The sequence below is a fragment of the Lithohypha guttulata genome, assembly GCF_036872675.1.
Source record: "Lithohypha guttulata strain CCFEE 5908 chromosome Unknown scaffold_5, whole genome shotgun sequence".
Taxonomy (NCBI): Eukaryota; Fungi; Ascomycota; class Eurotiomycetes; order Chaetothyriales; family Trichomeriaceae; genus Lithohypha; species Lithohypha guttulata.
The window spans coordinates 2,198,220-2,216,959 of record NW_027042754.1 but is presented as its reverse complement, the minus strand read 5'-3'; the positions used below and the strand labels follow the sequence as shown (position 1 = coordinate 2,216,959).

General features: G+C 49.0%; 6 protein-coding genes across 6 annotated transcripts; 1 reads left to right on the top strand and 5 right to left on the bottom strand.

Moving 5' to 3' along the window:
* Window positions 1-2,545: 2,545 nt before the first annotated feature.
* Window positions 2,546-4,135, bottom strand: LTR64_007291 (uncharacterized protein; the record flags this gene model as incomplete). Its single annotated transcript, XM_064901613.1, has 1 exon — window positions 2,546-4,135. One exon carries the CDS (start codon window positions 4,133-4,135, stop codon window positions 2,546-2,548), a length of 1,590 nt encoding a protein of 529 aa, XP_064752689.1.
* A 540-nt stretch (window positions 4,136-4,675) lies between these two features.
* Window positions 4,676-8,504, top strand: SMC1 (Structural maintenance of chromosomes protein 1; the record flags this gene model as incomplete). The annotated part of the gene is made up of 2 exons (XM_064901612.1): window positions 4,676-4,706; window positions 4,765-8,504. The coding sequence occupies 2 exons, from the start codon at window positions 4,676-4,678 to the stop codon at window positions 8,502-8,504; spliced, it is 3,771 nt and encodes a 1,256-aa protein (XP_064752688.1).
* A 914-nt stretch (window positions 8,505-9,418) lies between these two features.
* Window positions 9,419-11,003, bottom strand: SEC61 (translocon subunit; the record flags this gene model as incomplete). Its single annotated transcript, XM_064901611.1, has 4 exons — window positions 9,419-10,570; window positions 10,622-10,789; window positions 10,843-10,943; window positions 10,994-11,003. 4 exons carry the CDS (start codon window positions 11,001-11,003, stop codon window positions 9,419-9,421), a joined length of 1,431 nt encoding a protein of 476 aa, XP_064752687.1.
* A 245-nt stretch (window positions 11,004-11,248) lies between these two features.
* LTR64_007288 (uncharacterized protein) lies at window positions 11,249-12,090 on the bottom strand (the record flags this gene model as incomplete). Its single annotated transcript, XM_064901610.1, has 2 exons — window positions 11,249-11,258; window positions 11,306-12,090. 2 exons carry the CDS (start codon window positions 12,088-12,090, stop codon window positions 11,249-11,251), a joined length of 795 nt encoding a protein of 264 aa, XP_064752686.1.
* Window positions 12,091-13,393: 1,303 nt separating this feature from the next.
* On the bottom strand, window positions 13,394-16,114 carry LTR64_007287 (uncharacterized protein; the record flags this gene model as incomplete). The annotated part of the gene is made up of 2 exons (XM_064901609.1): window positions 13,394-15,666; window positions 15,730-16,114. 2 exons carry the CDS (start codon window positions 16,112-16,114, stop codon window positions 13,394-13,396), a joined length of 2,658 nt encoding a protein of 885 aa, XP_064752685.1.
* A 1,456-nt stretch (window positions 16,115-17,570) lies between these two features.
* On the bottom strand, window positions 17,571-18,610 carry LTR64_007286 (uncharacterized protein; the record flags this gene model as incomplete). Its single annotated transcript, XM_064901608.1, has 2 exons — window positions 17,571-18,182; window positions 18,236-18,610. 2 exons carry the CDS (start codon window positions 18,608-18,610, stop codon window positions 17,571-17,573), a joined length of 987 nt encoding a protein of 328 aa, XP_064752684.1.
* Window positions 18,611-18,740: the final 130 nt, after the last annotated feature.

Below are 18,740 nucleotides of genomic sequence, written 5' to 3'. Positions count from 1 at the left end.
AATTGGCTCGACTATCATCGGTTACCACCCTTATGTCCTGGTGAGAATCACATACACATAGGTAATGATTACTCGTTCGGTGCTGCCGCTACCAAATGGTTGATCGCTGTGGAGCCTTCGGACCTGACGATATCGTAGTAAAACTAGAGAAGATCGCGAGGAGGTGCTGTCGTAAAGTGACTGATTGCTCGAGTATAGGTTCACGGCCGATCGACTCGCTGATCTCAAGTTACCCCAGGGGGAGCATCAACGAAACCTTGTTCTTTCTCCACCGACCAATGGAGTATTTGGGACTCTCGGACAACGTTCGTCGGATCGAGATCTCGCTTCCGGACCTTCGCCTCAACCCAGCCACACCGAGTGATAATATTCCGGGGCACCATATTGCACAATAAGCGACCCCACGAGTTTTGCACTCTCCATCGTAGCGGCAGCAAGCAGACTGATGTGTCTTTTTGCGACAATGAACACTCTCATTCAGCAGTCAATACTTGTCACCGTGAGGTGTCAGTTATCCTCACACTGTGTGTAGCGACCATCATGGTGCGCGTTCATTGAAGCTGACAAAATGCTTCACTCCAAAGGAGAGGCGACCAATGCAAACTATGTCAACGCAGGACTATCTCTATTCATCCTTTTTGCTCGACTCATCGCATCACGATGGCGACGCCGGCCTCTCGACCTCAGCTTCTTCTTGGTGGTTCTGTCAATGTTGCTTATGATCGCTCGTGTGGTTGTCATAAACTATTACTTGCACCTCGGCATCGCTTCCGAAGCCATTCGCGAAGGGCCCGAGTATCTCAATGAGCACACCTTATCGGACATCGAAAAGGGCACCAAGATGTGGTTCGCCGGACGTGTGTTCATTACGAGTATACTTTGGCTTCAAATTTGTCTATTGCTTCTCTTCTACAACAAGATTTTGACTGGTTTGCGATGGGCCAGGTGGATGGTTAGGTTGACATGGGCTGTCGCCGGCTTAACGTATATTGCTACCGTACTGGCTGGGTTCCTCGAATGTCGACCTATACATCTATGGTGGCAGATTGACAATCCAGGAAAATGTGTTCTAGGCTACGCTCAACTGGTCACGCAATGCGTTAGTAACATCGTACTTGATCTAATGCTGCTGGCCACCTCTTATCCTATCCTACTAGTTCACGGACGATCCTGCGGTCAGCATTTACGAGTCGGCGCACTTTTCCTGCTTGGTACGTTCTGTATCGTTGTCAATGCTGTGAGGTTGGCCTCGATCTACAGCCTCAATAGCTCTCAGCCAACGAGAACGATATTGGCAGCGGTCCAGATAATTGTGTCCATATTTGTGGCAAATACACCAACAATATATGGCGATATCAATGTTGTATGGAAGACGAGGACTGAAGCCAAGAAAAGGAGGGAAAGTAGACCTGAAGCTTGGAGCACTATCGACAGTGACGCAGGCACTGTCCGTACGTATGGAAGAGAACAGCACCCGGCCAGGATCCATTCTCGAGACAACGATAAAAGCCAAAGCGAACATGCAGAAGAGGTTGAATGCGCAAACATGGGTCGACCATCCGCGGAAAGTGCCGCGTAGCAGCACTCTATCAGGACATCAGCAACGATACAAGCGCTGGAAATACATTATAGGTTTCCAATTTCGCCATGGCAAACGTCGAGCTTCGCTGCTGAACAACCATACCATTTTAAGGTCTAAGCCCTCATTACAGGCGGGCCTAGTCTCACTTGAATTCCAGCAACTATTTCAGTTGCAGCACCTGGAGGTCCTAATCGACACTCCCTGGAAACGTCATCTTGATCGCACACTGGCGATCGACGCATTCACCGCCCAGAGCCGGGTGATATCATGAACACGCGGTGGTGGGAATATACTGCCGCCACCAAATTTAGTCATGGCTTGTACCCGTACCAAATACAGCATCGAAAGGATCCCGCCACAAATCCTGCAGGTGTAATGTCACAGTACAGATAATCGTAACCCACAATCAAGCTTCGGCGAAAATTTCTGGTAGAAGAAGGGGCACGAGGGAACACGTGGCCAAGACGAAAATATATGGCGGGTGATACAATGCAATGAGAACCGTGGCGATGGCTGTTGTCCTTGAAGAGGACTACAAGATTCCGGGAGCAGGTATTCGGGAGGAAATTTAGAGGCAAGACAGATGCACACTTATTGGATCAGGGGGAGGAATGAGTGGCAGGGTACATGACAGCGACATGACAGAGAAGAACGCCAGAGTTAGGCAGCAACGTGCCAATGTCCTACGGACGCTACACACTTTCAGGAAGACAACTATCGAGCAAACTCGGCTGCAAGAAAGAGTATTTCGGAATTACGAGCTCGTCCTTTAAGAACTCCTCGGCCGAAATCACCACTAAGGATATGCTAAATCAAAATTGGACGCCAGTCCCCAAGCGCACGTTTTGGGGTATCATAAAATCCACAATTCCAAGCAAGAAGCCAAGTAATTTCATCCTGAACGCTGTTCCTTGTCGCTATGGTTAATAAAGTGCTCATCCGTCTCTACTAAGCTCTGACAACTTATGTGGAATCCAGCAATTTTTCGACACTCTCCATTATTGCACCTGCTGTGTCTGCCGGGTGATCATCGGCTGGCGGTCCATTCTTCTCATCCTTGATGATACCTTCCTTTTTCTTCTTTTCTTCGTCCAGCATAGGGATCTTGTCAACGTCCTTCTCGCCTTCTTTGTCGACAATAGGATCAGCAGCGGGCGTCATGCCTGGTGAGTTCTGCATGCGTGCCATTTCTTTCTTCATCTGCTCAAGCTCTTTCTGAAATTTCTTTCCAAAAACATCCATGTAGTAGTTGGCGCCGTTCCAGACGCTCCAGCCAAAGACAAAAAGGAGGAAGCCGGCACTTGCCCAACGATACCAGAACCATATCGGGCAAGGAATGATGGTGAGACAGGCGTATGAATACTGAATGAACATGAAGGCTGGTTCCTGGAGCGCATCGGGCAGCGCAAGGACGATTTTGCCAATCCAGGTTTTCGCGTATGATTTACGAAGCCATGTGAAGGAGGTTGGACGACCAGCAGCGATTTGGTCTCTGCGCCTAACAGTGATCAAGAAGTGATATGACAATTGCCACAGAGCGTAGGGAAGGGTAGCCCAGGTGAGCATGGCCAATAGCGAATAGTGCTCGGGGGAGCCTGGTGGAGAATATTTGATGTTAAAGATCGCTGGGAACCGATCGTGGAGGAGATCCGGCGGTGTCAGGTGAACCAGACAATGCAAGACAACAGGCGGCATGAGGTGAATGAAGAGAGATGTGACCTTGTCAAAACTGTGAAAGACCAAGCTGTTTCGCCACATGACAATAGCGACTGCGTTGTTGCCATAGGTGAGGCAGTAAGTGCTGATGAACAAGCGTTTCGACCTAGGAAATGCCCATATGGTCAGAAGGCACAGAGCATTGACGAAATAGCACAGGTCGGCTAAGAAATAGTGGTAGCCTTTGCGGTGATAGGTGTAGAAGCGGATAGGCATAAAGTAGGCAAATTGTATAGTGAACCACCAGTAGAAGCGCTGAGGCATAACACCAATCAAGTAGCCACTGATAAAGATATTGAAGACAGCGGACATGAAGGAGATCTTCTCGCGAGTGGTGATTGTGACGGTCTCGGTCCAGCGCTTGTTGACGTTGTCCAGAGATGTTTTCATGCGCCTTCGATATTTTGCCAACCGTTCGTCGGCAGTAGGTACTCTCTTGCGCCATTCTGCTACCGCCTTGTCGCGCGCACTCGTTCCTTGCGATCTTATCTTCTGCTGCTGCTTTGCTAGTCGATCTTTCTGAGCACTGAGGGCCAACTGCCACTTTTCGAGTCTATTAGGTAGGGCGAGATTGTCAAAGACGTCGAAAATGGTGAGCCTGTCAGGAGGGGTCTCGTCTATCATGTCGTCTCTAGAGAAGTAAGACGAGTTGTTCCTCGAGAGTAGGGGAGGACTTCCAGGCGCAGAAGAAAGGTAGCCAGGTGTAAGAGGCTCCATGTAGCTGTTGGCGTCCGTAGAATCTGTTGTCGACGTCGTGGATAAGAATTGGCTGGCAGAGTCATCCTCTGGGATAGAAGGTTCCGATTTCTTCCTCGTAGGCTCTGAAGGAGTAGACATGGTGTTGACGGCTTGGAGAGTATTATAACGTGGCCTCAGTTAGGATGGACCAGGCGGCATGTACGTCGTCGAGTCTCGAATTAGCAGATGTATCCACGTGGCGCAGGCAGGTCAATATAGGCTACAGCACAAGACCGAACGATCACACGATCATGCGTCCATAGGCTGTTGTAATGGAAGTCCCTTGCGATCGTTCCGCGACTTTGAGCACAGATACACAATTATACACGTTGCAAAATGGTGGACCCGGAGTGGTTCACTTCTGTTGATATTATGAGGTCATCTGCCCCTGCCAGAGTGGCATCTTGTTCATCGAAAGCCTGGCCGCTTTTATCACAATGGCATTGACACGGCAGGTCTTCGCAAGGCCTAAGTGCGGCCTCCCCATGCCTGCCCTCGTGACTTTGAGTTCTACGCGAGGCAAGTGCGACGCGTCGCGGGTCGCGTGCATGCCACTTTCACTGGCTCTATCGCAACTTCTGTTTCTGTGCAGTCAACCTGTACGATCTTGTATCCTCACAGCGCCCATCAGACGTCGTCATGGGGAAGCTCATACGACTTGAGCTGTCAAGTAGGTTATTCAACAGTGTTGTGTTACAACTAAAATGAACACGCTAACTATTGCGCAGACTTCAAATCGTATAAAGGTCACCATGTTCTTCTTTTTGGCGATGCCTACTTCACTTCCATTATTGGCCCTAATGGTTCAGGCAAATCAAATTCGATGGACGCTATTTCTTTCGTCCTTGGTATCAGGTCCTCTCAGCTGAGATCATCGCACCTGACCGAACTCATTTATCGCGGACGTGTAATCAAGAAGTCTATCGCTAATGGCGACGGTGCAGATGTCGAGGACGATTCCCAAGTCGGCTCTCAGCGCGATGATCCCAGATCAGCTTGGGTTATGGCTGTTTTTGAGGACGATGCAGGCGAAGTGCAAAGATGGAAGCGTACCATTACTCAACAAGGCACTTCAGAATACAGAATCAACGATCGAGTCGTTTCAGCACAACAATACAACGAAGCTCTGGAAGGCGAGAACATACTGATACGTGCCCGTAACTTCCTAGTCTTCCAAGGCGACGTTGAGGCCATTGCTATCCAAAAGCCACAAGACCTTACACGCCTGATTGAACAAGTCTCTGGCAGTCTTGAGTACAAGGCTGATTATGATCGTCTGAAGGCTGAGCAAGAAGTCGCAACGGACCAGCAGTCCATACAAGTCAATCGCAGAAGAGGTATCAATGCTGAAATTCGACAGTACAAGGATCAGAAAGACGAAGCCGACAAGTACATGAACAAGGTCGAAGAGCGTGATAACGCCATTGTGTCTCATGTGTTGTGGAAGCTGTATCACTTACAACAAGAAATAAATAATTCCAGTATCGCAATTCAAAAACACCAGAATGAGATTCAGGAACTCAATCGAGGCTTGGACAGATACAATAAAGCGTTCGAAGCAGCTAAGAAAGAACACACGGAAGCTGGAAGGGAGGTTGCCAAAGCTGAGAAGGCTATAAAGGCTCAAGAAAAAGAAGTTGAGAACCAGGAAAACAAGCTCATACCTGTTAACGAACAGATCGAATTGTCAAACAAACAGTTGACAAAATATACCAATAGAATACAGACTATTCACAAAGAGCGGCAAGTACAGGCTGACCAGGTCGATACCTTGACTCGAGACCTAAGGACAGTTGAAAAGGCCCAGGCTCAATGGCAAGCTGAGTGGGACCAGCAGCAACAGCAGCGCCAAGGTGGCCAGCTCTCTGACGCTGATCTCAGGGAGTACAATCGTCTGCGAGAAGAAGTGAACAAGAGAACATCCGCTGATCAGAGTAGAGTGGCCGCGCTGAAAAGCGAACGTGCTCCACAAGAAGCTACCTACAACAACCTCAAGAATGGCCTCGAAAGTCTGGAATTCCGCCTACAATCACTAGAGACTGACCAAACGCGGCTTGATGGGCGTAAGTCAGACCTGTCACAGTCTGTTGATCTACTACAAACTGAAGTTGATGAAAAGCGCAACAAACTGGCTACACTTAATTCGCAGCGTCTCCAGGTTTCTAGGCAGCGTACGGAGCTGGAAGAGAAGCTACAAGAAGTTCTGCGTAAGATGAGGGACGCCGACGACGGTAAGCGTGCCAGCGACAAAGAGGTGCGCATCCGAGAAACTATAGCCACCTTGAAGAGAACTTATCCTGGTGTCAAAGGACGGTTACACGAACTTTGCAAACCGAAACAGAAAAAATATGGTGAAGCTGTCAGTACAGTCCTAGGTCGCCACTTCGACTCAGTCGTAGTCGACACTGAAGCTACAGCAAAGCAGTGTATCGAGTATTTGAGAGATCAACGTGCTGGCCAAGCCACCTTTGTTCCTCTTGACACCATTCAAGTCAAAGCTATTAGCTCGAACATGAAAGGCCTAGACCCTGGTGTGCGACTTGCAATCGATACTGTGGACTACGATAATGCTATCTCACGCGCAGTGTCATATGCTTGTGGCAACGCAATCGTCTGTGACACTCTTGATGTTGCTAAGCGTATGGTATACACTAAGGGCATAGAAGCAAAAGCTGTGACACTGGACGGCACAGTGATTCACAAAGGAGGCCTCATTACCGGTGGTAGGGGCAAGGAGCAAAGCACACGTCGATGGGATGAAGCTGAGTACGAGAAGCTCGATAGGCTCAAAGACAAGCTACTCGCGGACATTCATGCACTTCCCCAAGATCGGACTCAATTCACAGAAGAGCAAACTATACAAAACGAGTTGTCCAGCCTAGAGGGTCAGCTGCGATATGTCCAGGATGAAATCGAAGCACTTACACGAAACATTGAGAGTAAGAAGAGTGAGACAAATAACCTGCGCAGACAAATCAGCCAAGATCGACCAAGACTTCAACAAGAGAAAGCCAAGCTCGACGAGTTGGATCAAGATATTGAGGAATACTCTGATACTGTCCGTAGTGCCGAGGATGAAGTTTTTGCAGACTTTTGTCAACGCTTAGGGTTTGATGATATCCGAGACTACGAAGCACGTCAAGGATCGCTGCAGCAAGAAGCGGCTCAAAAGAAGCTCGAATTTGTCACGCAAAAGAGCAGGATCGAAGGGCAGCTCAACTATGAAAAGACTCGTCTGCAATCAACAGATGATCGCATTCAAGCTCTTCAAGACAAGCATCAACGTGATAGGCAGACCATTGATGAACTCAATGAACAGAAACAGGGTTTACAGGATGACCTCGAAGCCATGAAGAACGAACTCGATGAGCTCAACGCTAAACTTGAAGAGCAGAAAGAAAAGCACCAAACCTCAGCAGAAAAGCTCAACAAATCAAAGGCTGAAGTGCAAAAACGAAGCAGGGGAATGGATGCAATATTCAAGGACGTTAACAGGTTGCAGGCTGAAGCACAGCGCTATGGAGCACAGAGATACGCCTTATTGCGTCGTTGCAAGATTGAGAACATTCAGATTCCACTTACTGAAGATTCAGAACCAATCGAGAACTTGCCAATAAACGAAATGCCCTTATCAATTGGCACGGATCCAGACAGCATGGACGTCGACGACGAGGATGACGACCAAGATGAGCCTACATCGTCTGCTCGACAAACCAAAGACATTCCCACCTACGGCATAGAAGTCGATTATGACCAGCTGTCAGACGAGCTCAAAGAAGATGACTCCTCCAACACGGAGAAGCAGCTTCAGGAGAACATCGAGAGAATCACGGCCCAACTCGCTAAGATGACTCCGAATTCCCATGCTGCACAGCGCCTCGAAGCATCAGAAAAACGTCTTCACGATACCGACGCTGAGTACCGCTCCGTCAACGAGAGATATACAGCCTTGAGTAAAGAGTTCAACAGCGTGCGACGTAAACGCAATGACCTCTTCAACAAAGCTTACGATCACATCTCCGAGCAGATCGAACCAATTTACAGCAACCTCACACGTTCCGCCGAGTTCCCTGCTGGTGGTCGTGCCTTCCTCTCTGCAGATCCAGAAGAGCCATATCTCGCAGGCATCAATTACCACACTATGCCTCCAGCCAAGCGATTCCGTGATATGGAGCACTTGAGTGGCGGTGAAAAGACAATGGCAGCACTTGCACTGCTGTTCGCCATCCATTCATTCCAGCCCAGCCCATTCTTCGTGCTGGACGAGGTTGATGCTGCTCTGGATAACGCGAACGTGCAGAAACTGGTGAATTATGTGAAAAAGCATGCAGGGCCAGGCATGCAGTTTATCGTGATCAGTCTTAAGACAGGATTCTTCCAGGGCAGTGAGGCACTCGTTGGGGTGTATAGGGATCAAAATGCAAACTCGAGCAAGAGCTTGACTCTGGATCTGAGAAAGTATTCGTGAAGTGGAGGAAGAGGAGGGAATGTTTATTAGCGACTGACGATGTAACAACGAAGAGATGGCAATATCGAAGGACTGTTGGGTTGTTTCCAGCAGCTTACATGTACTATTTCGTGTTTCATGATACCCAAGCCTGTACAATACAATTGAACGAGGTCAATCGTGTACAGTATATGAACCTTGAGCCCAGGGCTGGACATATGTAGCTTGAACTCGAACGCAGAGTAATTATTTTCAGCATGATCCTGCCCACAACTGTCCAACGCACATCCGAATACGCTACCAGTCAACTAGCCTGTTATTAGTGTACAGCCTTTGCGTGGTACATGGTTATTGTACCGTGCCTGGTGGTCAACGTGCTCAGTCTGATGAATCTGCCTCAACTATTGTGAAGAAGCGACTCTGTACTTTGTTGATACACATGACTTTGGACAGGACGTAGGTCTGCTTACCTATGCTCATGGTTGTAGGTGCTGCTGTGTTGATTTTCATATTCTGCTACATAATTCTTGCCTACTGTTTAGACATAGCTCTACCCAAGTACCTCTAACCAGTTCATAGGAGCTCAGACTCGGAACCAAGCAGAGTGAGCGAATACAAGTAGATAGTGACTCTTCCTAATGTAGCATAATGTACATACATATTTCGAAGTCTTCTTTTTTGGCACTAGCCGGTGTTCTTGGTCGGGGCCAGCCTACCTATGCGTCGGCTCAAGTCTCGGACATGTTGAGAAGCGTCCATATAAATGACCATGCTCGATGCACAAAGTCCGCATCTGGGCTTGAGTGATGAATCTCATTCCATGCTCTCTAGGCCATGGCACCTCTTACAAACACCCTGCAAGGTCCATAGGGATACTGTATCATGGCAGTCCACATCTTCCGAGCCTTGAGCTTGTAGGCACATACACCTGCCTCCTAGGCCATTATGCCCCTCAGGCCGGCGCCAAATTCGCCTTCCTTAGCTGCGATTTCGAAGTAGCCGTAAATGATCGTGACCGCAAGTAGGATACCAGTTCCCGAACCCAAGGCGCCGAGCATATCAGAGCAGATGGAGAGAGCACCAATGCAGGCACCTCCGAAAGCAGCGGCGGTAGGAATGACACGCTTGAGTTCCTTATACATGCTCTGCTCTCTATGGCCAGCCATGACCAAGCCTTGGTCCTTGAGCTGCTTGGCAACATCGCGTGGCGCAGAGCCAGAAACTTCAATCCAGGTTTTGCTGAAAACGGCGCAAGTTACGATGATGAACGTCGCGTAGATGACGGTATGAATGGGGTCGAGGAGGGCCTCGGTAAAATTGTGAGGTGGCGACATGTAGTATGCGACGCCAGAGCTGGCGTAGAGCTGTGCTGAGCCTTCACGTGGTTCCCATTGGCCGATGAGTTTGACAAGGAGGTTGTCTGGGAAGCGATTCCATAGCATCTGGGAGATCATGAAAATATTGCTGGCAAGAGCTGACTGTAGCATGATGGGCATGTTGGAGGTGTAGAACAATCGAATAGGGTATGAACCTCTCATTCCTCGCTGTCGGCTGCTCTTGACTGGAATCTCGACTCGGAAACCCTGAAGGTAGATGACGGCTGCGAAGACAGCGACTGTGGACAGCAAGTTCATGATGTTGGGGAGATGGGGCCTGTAAAATGCTTCTCGGAGAGCTCTTGTCTTGTCGGGCCATGTGACGAGCAGATGGAAGAGAGCAATGACCGCACCTTCAAACTCCTTGCCTCGGCCAGTATCAATGGTAGTAGGGGAAAAAGCGCGCCAAACGATCGATTCGCAGATGCCGGTTGCGATGAACAGAGAGATACCACTGCCTAGACCATAACCTTTCTGGAGCAATTCGTCAAGGAGGATGACAACCAGACCAGCAACAACAAGCTGAACGATCAATAGGAGGCAGATGCCTGCGCCCAGATCAGAAGGTTGACCGTAGAGACCAGTGAAGACGAAGACGCAGGCTTGGCCGAAAGAGAGGATGATGGCGAACAGCTTTTGAGCTGTCTGGTAAAGTTCACGATCGGATTTGAGGTCGAGATTGACGTCGATCAAATGTGTTCCAGCCAGGAGCTAAACAAATCAGCATCAGCACTATGTTGTCTAGACGTTCTTTGCTCATACCTGGAAGACCATGCCCGAAGAAATGATAGGTGTTGTGCCCAACTCCATCAAGGTTCCCCTGTTACTGGCCAGCATCATACGTAGCCAGTAAATCGGATCTGAAGTGTCCGAGGAGACGATGCCATACAGAGGCATCTGGCTCATGACCAAGAAGATGAGAAGTGTGCACTAGGTTGTTGTTAAAATCTTCATCTCTCCGTCGAGTTTGAATGCATTCTTACTCCTGTCCACATCAACTTCTGGTTGAAAGGAATCTTCGACTCTGGCGCAGCCACCTCTGGGAGGAGGGGCGTAAAGGGCTTGATGAGATCGAGGAACCGAACTGAATGCTGTTAGACGGTGGTCATAGTTGGTATGCATCGTCGAACTCACGGCCGCTCATGATTGCTGACGGTAGCTGCCTTCAAGGGAGGTTTGGGGGGGAAAGAAGAATACGTGTAGTAACCGTGAGTTCGTATGTCAAGTGCTCTGGAAAATGATCGGAGCTGTTTCGTCCCCGACCAGCAACCGTGGCTTCGTCCTGCCAAGCGCCTGAAAGGAGCTGGCCAATAAAGTTGGGGATTCTGATTACGGTCAAGTCTGTGTTCACGTGATGCATTTCGAATATGGTCAGGAGCCACGCAGTCACTATTCCACGCTGTAGTACTTACAGTTACTGCATACATGCTGCTTGAGCTCATTTACTAAAACTCCCTCCAACCTTCTCCTCCAGTAACCATGCTTTGTGCAATCTTCACATGTTTCTCATCACCACTTTCCATCATCCCTATAAACTCCTGCCTGGCATCACTCATTTGCTTAACACCAAATTTCCTCTCACAAAACCGCAGAGCTAGTTGCAACTCCCATAACGAACCCTCCCGCAATAGTCGTTCCTCTTCCGCCCAGTTCTTCACACTACTCAACTCCAAGTTATTCTCATCTCCATCCCAACCACCAGACCCTTTTCTCTTGCTCGTGCGATCTCTATACCTCTCCACTCGATCTAGGAAGTGTCTCCAACCTTTGTGTGCAGCGTCGGGCACCTTTTCGCCCGTGCTTCTCTTCGTGCTTTCTAGCCATACATGCTGGAAGATTTCTGAATCTTTGACATCGCCATACCAGGCTCGTGTGTTGTCGACGTCGCCCTCTATCCGATGCAATATGCCGTGGACAAACATGCTCTCGAATTTAGGGTTAACCTGTGCATGACGGCAGAGAAAGTGCGCACTGCGCAAGTCGCAGTTCAGCAGGTGCAAGACGCTCTCTATGACTGGATGAAGAGAAAGTGATGAGATTGTTGGCAGGTTTGATGATGATCCATCCTGCTTTATATGAGCTTTATGTGGCGATGTTGGTGGTGAGTAGAAGACATGTTCATAGGAGAGCAGCGCTTCGAGCAGATGGCGATAACTCTCTTCAGTGGCGCTCTGACTTTTTTGTTGCGGCGCCGACGCGTTCGCCGTTGCCTGTTGTTGCTGACCTGCCATGGTTGCGACTTACTGTTCACACTTTCAAGAATGTTCCTCCAAATACTGTCGCAGTGACTTTCGCCTAATATGACAAGCTACACTATTTGGTGAAGTTGTAGCCGAGATCATAAGAAGCTCAAGTAACCGTCCGGTTAGAAGCCTGCTGAACCTGTGGTGTTTCGAATGCTCGTAATGTCCAAACGATGCATATGTGAAGCAGCCAGACAGCCAGGAATAACAATTCACACCTCCAACGTCGCAAACTTCTTAGCGGCCACTTAATGGCTCTAAGTAAGGCTTGATGTTGTGAGAGGTAGTTGTCGTCGAGTGAGACCCAGTAATAGTGGTTACCTACTTCCAGAGCAATGCAGGAGACTTCGTTACCACCAGCGTGATCAGAAGGTTGGACCGTAGCTCCTCGCGTGTTAATAAGCTGTGCCGCGTCAGGTACAGTAGTGGACATTCTGGATTCGATGATAGATGTCGAATCTGAATTGAGCAAGTGGTGACGTGGCTGACTATTGGGGTTACTGCAACGAGGTACTTCCAGCTACTCCTCCTTCGCGCTGAAGCTTCGAAAGAGAGCTTAATTCCACACTCTTTCGAAGTTGCGTTATGTGTTTGATATAGTAAAGTAGGGGAAGATGTAGATACAAACACCTTCCTCCGAGGCTATATGTGACTTTTTGCGGTTCGTGCACCCATGAGGTCGGACAGCACCTCGAAAATTGTTTACATCATGACGCGGAATCACCCTGAGGCAAGCAGGACGGCTACGACAGACTAACAAGCCTACGAAATCAAGTTGCATTTGCCTGAGGTCAGATCAACCTTCGAAAGATGGCCTCGTCGAATAGTCCGCCGCGTGGAACTGCTCCCTTTCTACGACAATCAAGGATCATGGTATATCCAATCAAAAGAGCCTAACTCACGATGACCTGATCGGCACAGGGATGACGTCGTAGTGATCTCCGTCCTGCTCCCGCACCCGCACCAGTGCCTACAGAACCAGCGGAACTGTTGCAATCAGGATCACTGGTATTGACGATATGGCGGTATGAAAGGATGACCTTCGTACTTCACTTCAGAAATGTTGTATTACAATCGTAAATACCATCTATCTGTGCCGTGAAATTATGTAAGGTGTCTATACTAATACAAACTCTTCTGACATGCATCAATTAACCAAGACTCCAACAATGCTCGCTCGATGAGGATCCTTAATTTTTTCAGAAAGTCTGCAATCCAGATGATGAGCACCAAAATAATGTTTACACGCTATCATGACATCGTGGCTCGTCGAGTTCTCACAAGAAGCGCGTCAGTGTCTGCTCGTTGTTGGACGCTGTCTCTCTTGCTCTTCCTCGTTCATGTATCTTGCTTGCAGTTGGTTCTGCGATACTGATTGGCTTTTAACATGCCGTGTTTGATATGAGTTTGGCGGACTCTCAACTCCTGCACTGGCTATATCGACAAGCGACGGATCATTGGTCCATGAGTGACGTACACTTGAGCCTCTCTTTCGAGCCGGCATCCCTGTGCTATCTCTGTTCGCATCACGCATGCTCTCCAGGCTCATCCGCGAATGCATACCCGACGGAATATGTTCTGCCTCGTAACCAGCTTGAGAGAAGTCTCGAGTGCTCCAGCTAGCTCGGTGTCGCCGAGCTCCATATGGCAATGTGGGCACGCTCGTGCGAGACTTGACACTACCAGGTCTAGTAGATGGTACCATGGAATGTCGATTGTTACCTCCCATCGTCGTAGCGTCATCCTCAAAGAAGCTTTTGTTCTCGGGGTCATCATCTTCTATCTTCGTTTGTCTGCGTACGGTTGAGACGGCAAAGTATGGCTCCTTCAGCTCCTCAGTCGTCGCTGACGGCCGTGCCTTTGGTGACTTTACCAAAGGCTTGTCACTTGCTTTCTGGTCAATATGTGCAAAGTATTTCGTCCTGGTCTTAGTCAAGCTACTCGGATGAAATTCTTCGTGATACCGACGAAGAGACATCCAGCTCGAGACGCTTCCAATGACAATGGCGATTAGCATGCAGATGATCAGAACTCCCTGTATCACGATGATGACTATGCCGATAACAGTGGTCAGAATCCTTCCTAGTCCGAAGCGAGGATCAAAGGCTACGCAAAGAGCAACAGAAACGACCTTGCTGAAACCCAGAAGATAGACCATTAGCATATTGAGACGGTTGCTCTCAAATGGTCGAACCAAGAAGACGATTAACAGTGACAATATCTCCCAAGCCAAGAGACCAAACACCTGGATTAACGGACTTCCCGCGGCCCCACCATAGAAACATGCTCGTACCAATTCGTAGATGAGCCAGGCCGAGAAGAACCACCATTTGCTTCGTCGAAACCTTCCAGAAAGCCAGCCGAACTTGATAAGGTAGTCATCGTCGTCGTGAACATGTGGACGCTCCAGAGTATCCTTGAAGTAGATGTGTCTCCATGGCAGTGAAACTATCGTCCTGCGTTCATCATTCGGCTCTTGAGTCTTGGTCGCCCTTGTCCAGCCGATCGGTTTAGTTCTGAGTTGTAGCTTATCGGGTTCATTTTGAAGCTGCTGGCCACTCAATCTGTACCATACAGCATATATCGATATGCCGACCACAGCAAGCAGAAATAAGCAGAAAACTATTGCTGCTATGGCAAGTGGGCCTGATCCGCCACCTATACTAATTTGAAACAGGGAGAGAAAAGTCATCACGAAGAATCCGACATAACATGTCCTCAAGATCAGAATGGCTGCACAATAGATCCAATGGGCTCGAAAGAATGCGAGGCGTACTGTCTTTATCAGCTTGGCTGCTGCGAACAGCTCCAGGACGATCTTCAAACACAGTACTGCCCCGCCCAGTAGCGCAAGCAACACCAGAAACCAAATTAAGCCAGTCAAGAAGGCAGCCGACGCAGGAATGTGCAGCTCACTCAAAGTCCCTGCAAAGCTAGAATAGTTACCAGGCAAGGGCAGGCCAGCTGCAACCTCAGTTCCGTACCAGGAAAAGCCAGTTGTGGTGTTAGCAACGGCTCTTTGCTGCAGAGATGGCAAATTCCTCCTGTAAATTGACGATAATGAATAACCACCTCCAAGGTTGACAGCGGTTTCTCCAGAAGCCGGAGCCCCTATACTACTGATGTTGCCTCTATCATTACCGATGAACTGGTCGATTGACCTCTGGACAGAAGAACTGTATATCATTCCCGACGCCCAGCCAAAGTTGCTCCAGAAGGCTACTAGTACTGAAGGAAAATTCATCGACAACGCGCCTGTGAAGAAGACATGCTGAAGAACGGAGAAGACCACCAGTATAGACACAGAGTGTGCATAGTGTTTCCTTGTCTCTTGAAGGTGTTGTCCGTACATGGCCGTGGCCACAGATGCCGCGAATGCGAGTACAACGAAGAAACCGACCGTTGAGCCAATTGCTGTAGGGTGAGAAAAGGAGTTGCCATTGGTGAGGACTGCAGAGTAGCAAGCAATCTGCGACTGGGTTGAGTTGCCAAAGATGCGCAGTATAGCCTGCCCTTCGAAATCAGGGATTGAAAGAGCCAGTTCCGGTATGCCTGCGACGTCGGCTGGTGCAATTGGAATTACACCATTTGCATTGATAGGAACCGAAGCATTTATGGGACACATACTGTGAATATTGGCAAAGCATGGGTCGAACGTGAGATTGAACCGGTTCTCTCCATAAGCATAGACGCCGATATACATGATGACACTTTCGTTGGCCACTTGAGTATATCCTCCCAGGTTGAAAGTGATTGTCATGTTGTCTTTGTAATATGCTGCGTCAAATCGCGTAACCGATATGACCGAGTCGCCCTGACAGTCTCCATACTGTTTTGTGTATAACGAGGGTTCCCTGTTGACATCCAAGTAAAGCGTCTCTCCATCTAAGTTGGTATATGTTACGTATTGCGTCTCTTCTTCTGCAGAGAACGCAGTGTGGACGTGGCAGAACAGGACTAGGAGGAGGAGGACGCTGGCATTCGCGAACGATAACAGTGTTGATCTCCGCATCACGGCAGGGCTTCGTGCCACAGATCTCGCCGACCAGACTGTTGTGTAACCGGGCAGTAATTGTATAAGTTGAAGGAGGTTGGTTGTAGGTTGTGTTCTTGACTTTGACCAACCACCTCCAGTCAACTGCTTAAAACGAGAACTGTAATCCTCTATGCCACCGTAAGCACAGAGTTCACACTACCTAGAACACTTGAGACGAAGGTACTGTACTCTTCCTCCAACGATTGTGTTCGGTCACGGTGGATCATTCACATGGTCCAGAGCTTGGCTCCGTCCGTTGCAACTCTGGCAAGTGAGTCAAAGTTGTAAGAATATAGCAGTACTCTCGAACACGAATCAAGATTAGGGCAGAGCTCCCGTCTTCAAGTTGAACGCAAGACGACGTGGTGATATTGAATACTTGGCAGTATCTTGCATTGTGTGGAGTTTTGCACGGCTCGCCATCCTGACAGACTGCGATTTTGCGGAAGTCGCAGTCGTGATGTCGATACCATATGAGGCTGGCAAGTGCGAGTTAATCGCGGATTAGCTTCGCAGCTTGCATGACCGTTCCTTGGAAATTGCTGGTGGGGATCCACACTATGCAGAGAAGCGCTTGATGCGGCCACTAAACATCCACCGGTGAGCGCTGCACAAAGACTAGTGTTTCCGTAGCTCATATACAGCTCAACGATGTGGCATGGCTTTCACACGGGTACCACGGTACCAATACGCCAGTGAAGAGCGTCTCTTAGACTTTCAAGCTGCAGCTCCGGATGGTTTGTCATGGATAGTGTGTACATGTTTCCAGAGTTCTGCTGCAAAGGGACCTGCTGACAAGAGAACAAGTCGGCCATGAATTGGCTGATGCCCAAACTTGTATCTGCCTGGTGGGGGCGGATGAGAACGCAGAAATGGTTACCGAAAGTCAATCTACTTTGACACATGCACTTCACTCTTCTCGTAGTGAATGTGTACTCCGATCTGCCAGACTGGACATCCTTTCGATACACAATGCGAGAACAGCACCACCAACTTGATTCAGTCACCGTTGTTTCAGGAACTGTGGCTGGAAAGGTGGCTACATATAGTAGCCTCTTATTATGCACGACATCGCAGGAATTATGGGACACAGATCGTGGCGAGACATGCAGGAGTCCTTGCATCACTATCCCAAGTTGGGCTTCCGAGCAGCTCCACATCGACCAAGAAGTTACAACTATCTTGCAATACTGTTGTCATTGAAATCTCTTGCAGATACCCCCTTGCTCTACTAAAGTCAGTACTGTGGTTGAACCTTGAATACAGGCCGAAACACTGTAGGTGCTCGTAATGCGTTCTGCATTACTTGTGTGCTGAAGGGTTTGACGGCAGGACGCATCTACTACGTAGCTCTTTAATAATCGTCCCTGCTGTTATGATGAGCAGCATTGCTGATTTAGCTAAGACTATCGAGCTGACTAACCAACAACGATCATAATGTCTTCTCGACCTCGTTCAATGGATCCATGGCCTGCCGAATCTTGGCTTTCACAGCATCGCTGGGCTCTTCATACGGTCTTCTTGGTCTAAAAAGTGGTTCTGCGTTCATTACACCAGCTCTTGGTGCGGTGTACATTGCGGCCGCGTACTTGGTATTCGCGATACCAGCTTTAGTCGGCGATTCTGCATGTGCTGACATCTTTTGCAGCGCTAGTGCTTGGTCGTGTTTGCCCGCCTTCCAAAGGTCAAATATCTTGACACAAGTCTTGGGAAAGATATTGCCAAAAGCTGCAATGCAGCCTTGACTACCCGCCGCCAGACCACCGACAAGAAAATCAGACTGGCCACCGAATATGGCGAAGCGTGATGGCGTGAATGTCGCCGCCAACCTTGTGATCTTGCCGACTGAACCACAAGTGAGCTTGACTCCCACAATGTTTGGATTCTGCCGCGCCAACGTGGTCATAATTTCCGAGTCGAGATCAAGTCCATTGCAAACTGCCGGGAAATTGTATATAATGATTGGAAGCGGTGAAACTTGTGCTACCTGGTTATAGAAGTTCTCGACCACTTTCGGAGTCGTCTGCTTGCCGAAGTATGCACACTGTCGCACATCTGTCAGCAGTTTATGACCAGCGCAGGAGAGTCCCAACTTACGGGTAGGACGAGCGCGTAGTTCGCACCAGCAGCGTGTGCATCAGCAATATACTCCAGTACTTGCGCAGTAGAATGCCCTCCTACTCCTGCAATGATTGGATAGCCTTGAGGTACAGACTGTCGCGCCAACCTCATCAAAGTCGCCCTTTCGTCTCGAGTAAGCAAGAACGTCTCAGCATTGGTGCCGAGAATGACCAGACCCTTGAGGCCTGTGCTAGCCAGGTAGGCATAATACTTTGCCTGATCATCGAGACACAGCCTGTCAGTGTCCGGGTCGAACAGAGTGACTGCAGGCACGTATACACCTGCCTCTGGAACTGGGTGGCTGTGGGGTGTGTCATCGACCGGCACATTGCCCGTCAGGTACGATTCCATACTTATTCCGCTTGACTTCGAGTTCGCCCTATATTGTCTTCTAAGGCTTGCTCTTCATGTCTTGACAAGAAGCAATATCTGTAATTTTTGGAGACCCCCAAACACGCAGTGCACCCCGCGGTAATCCTAT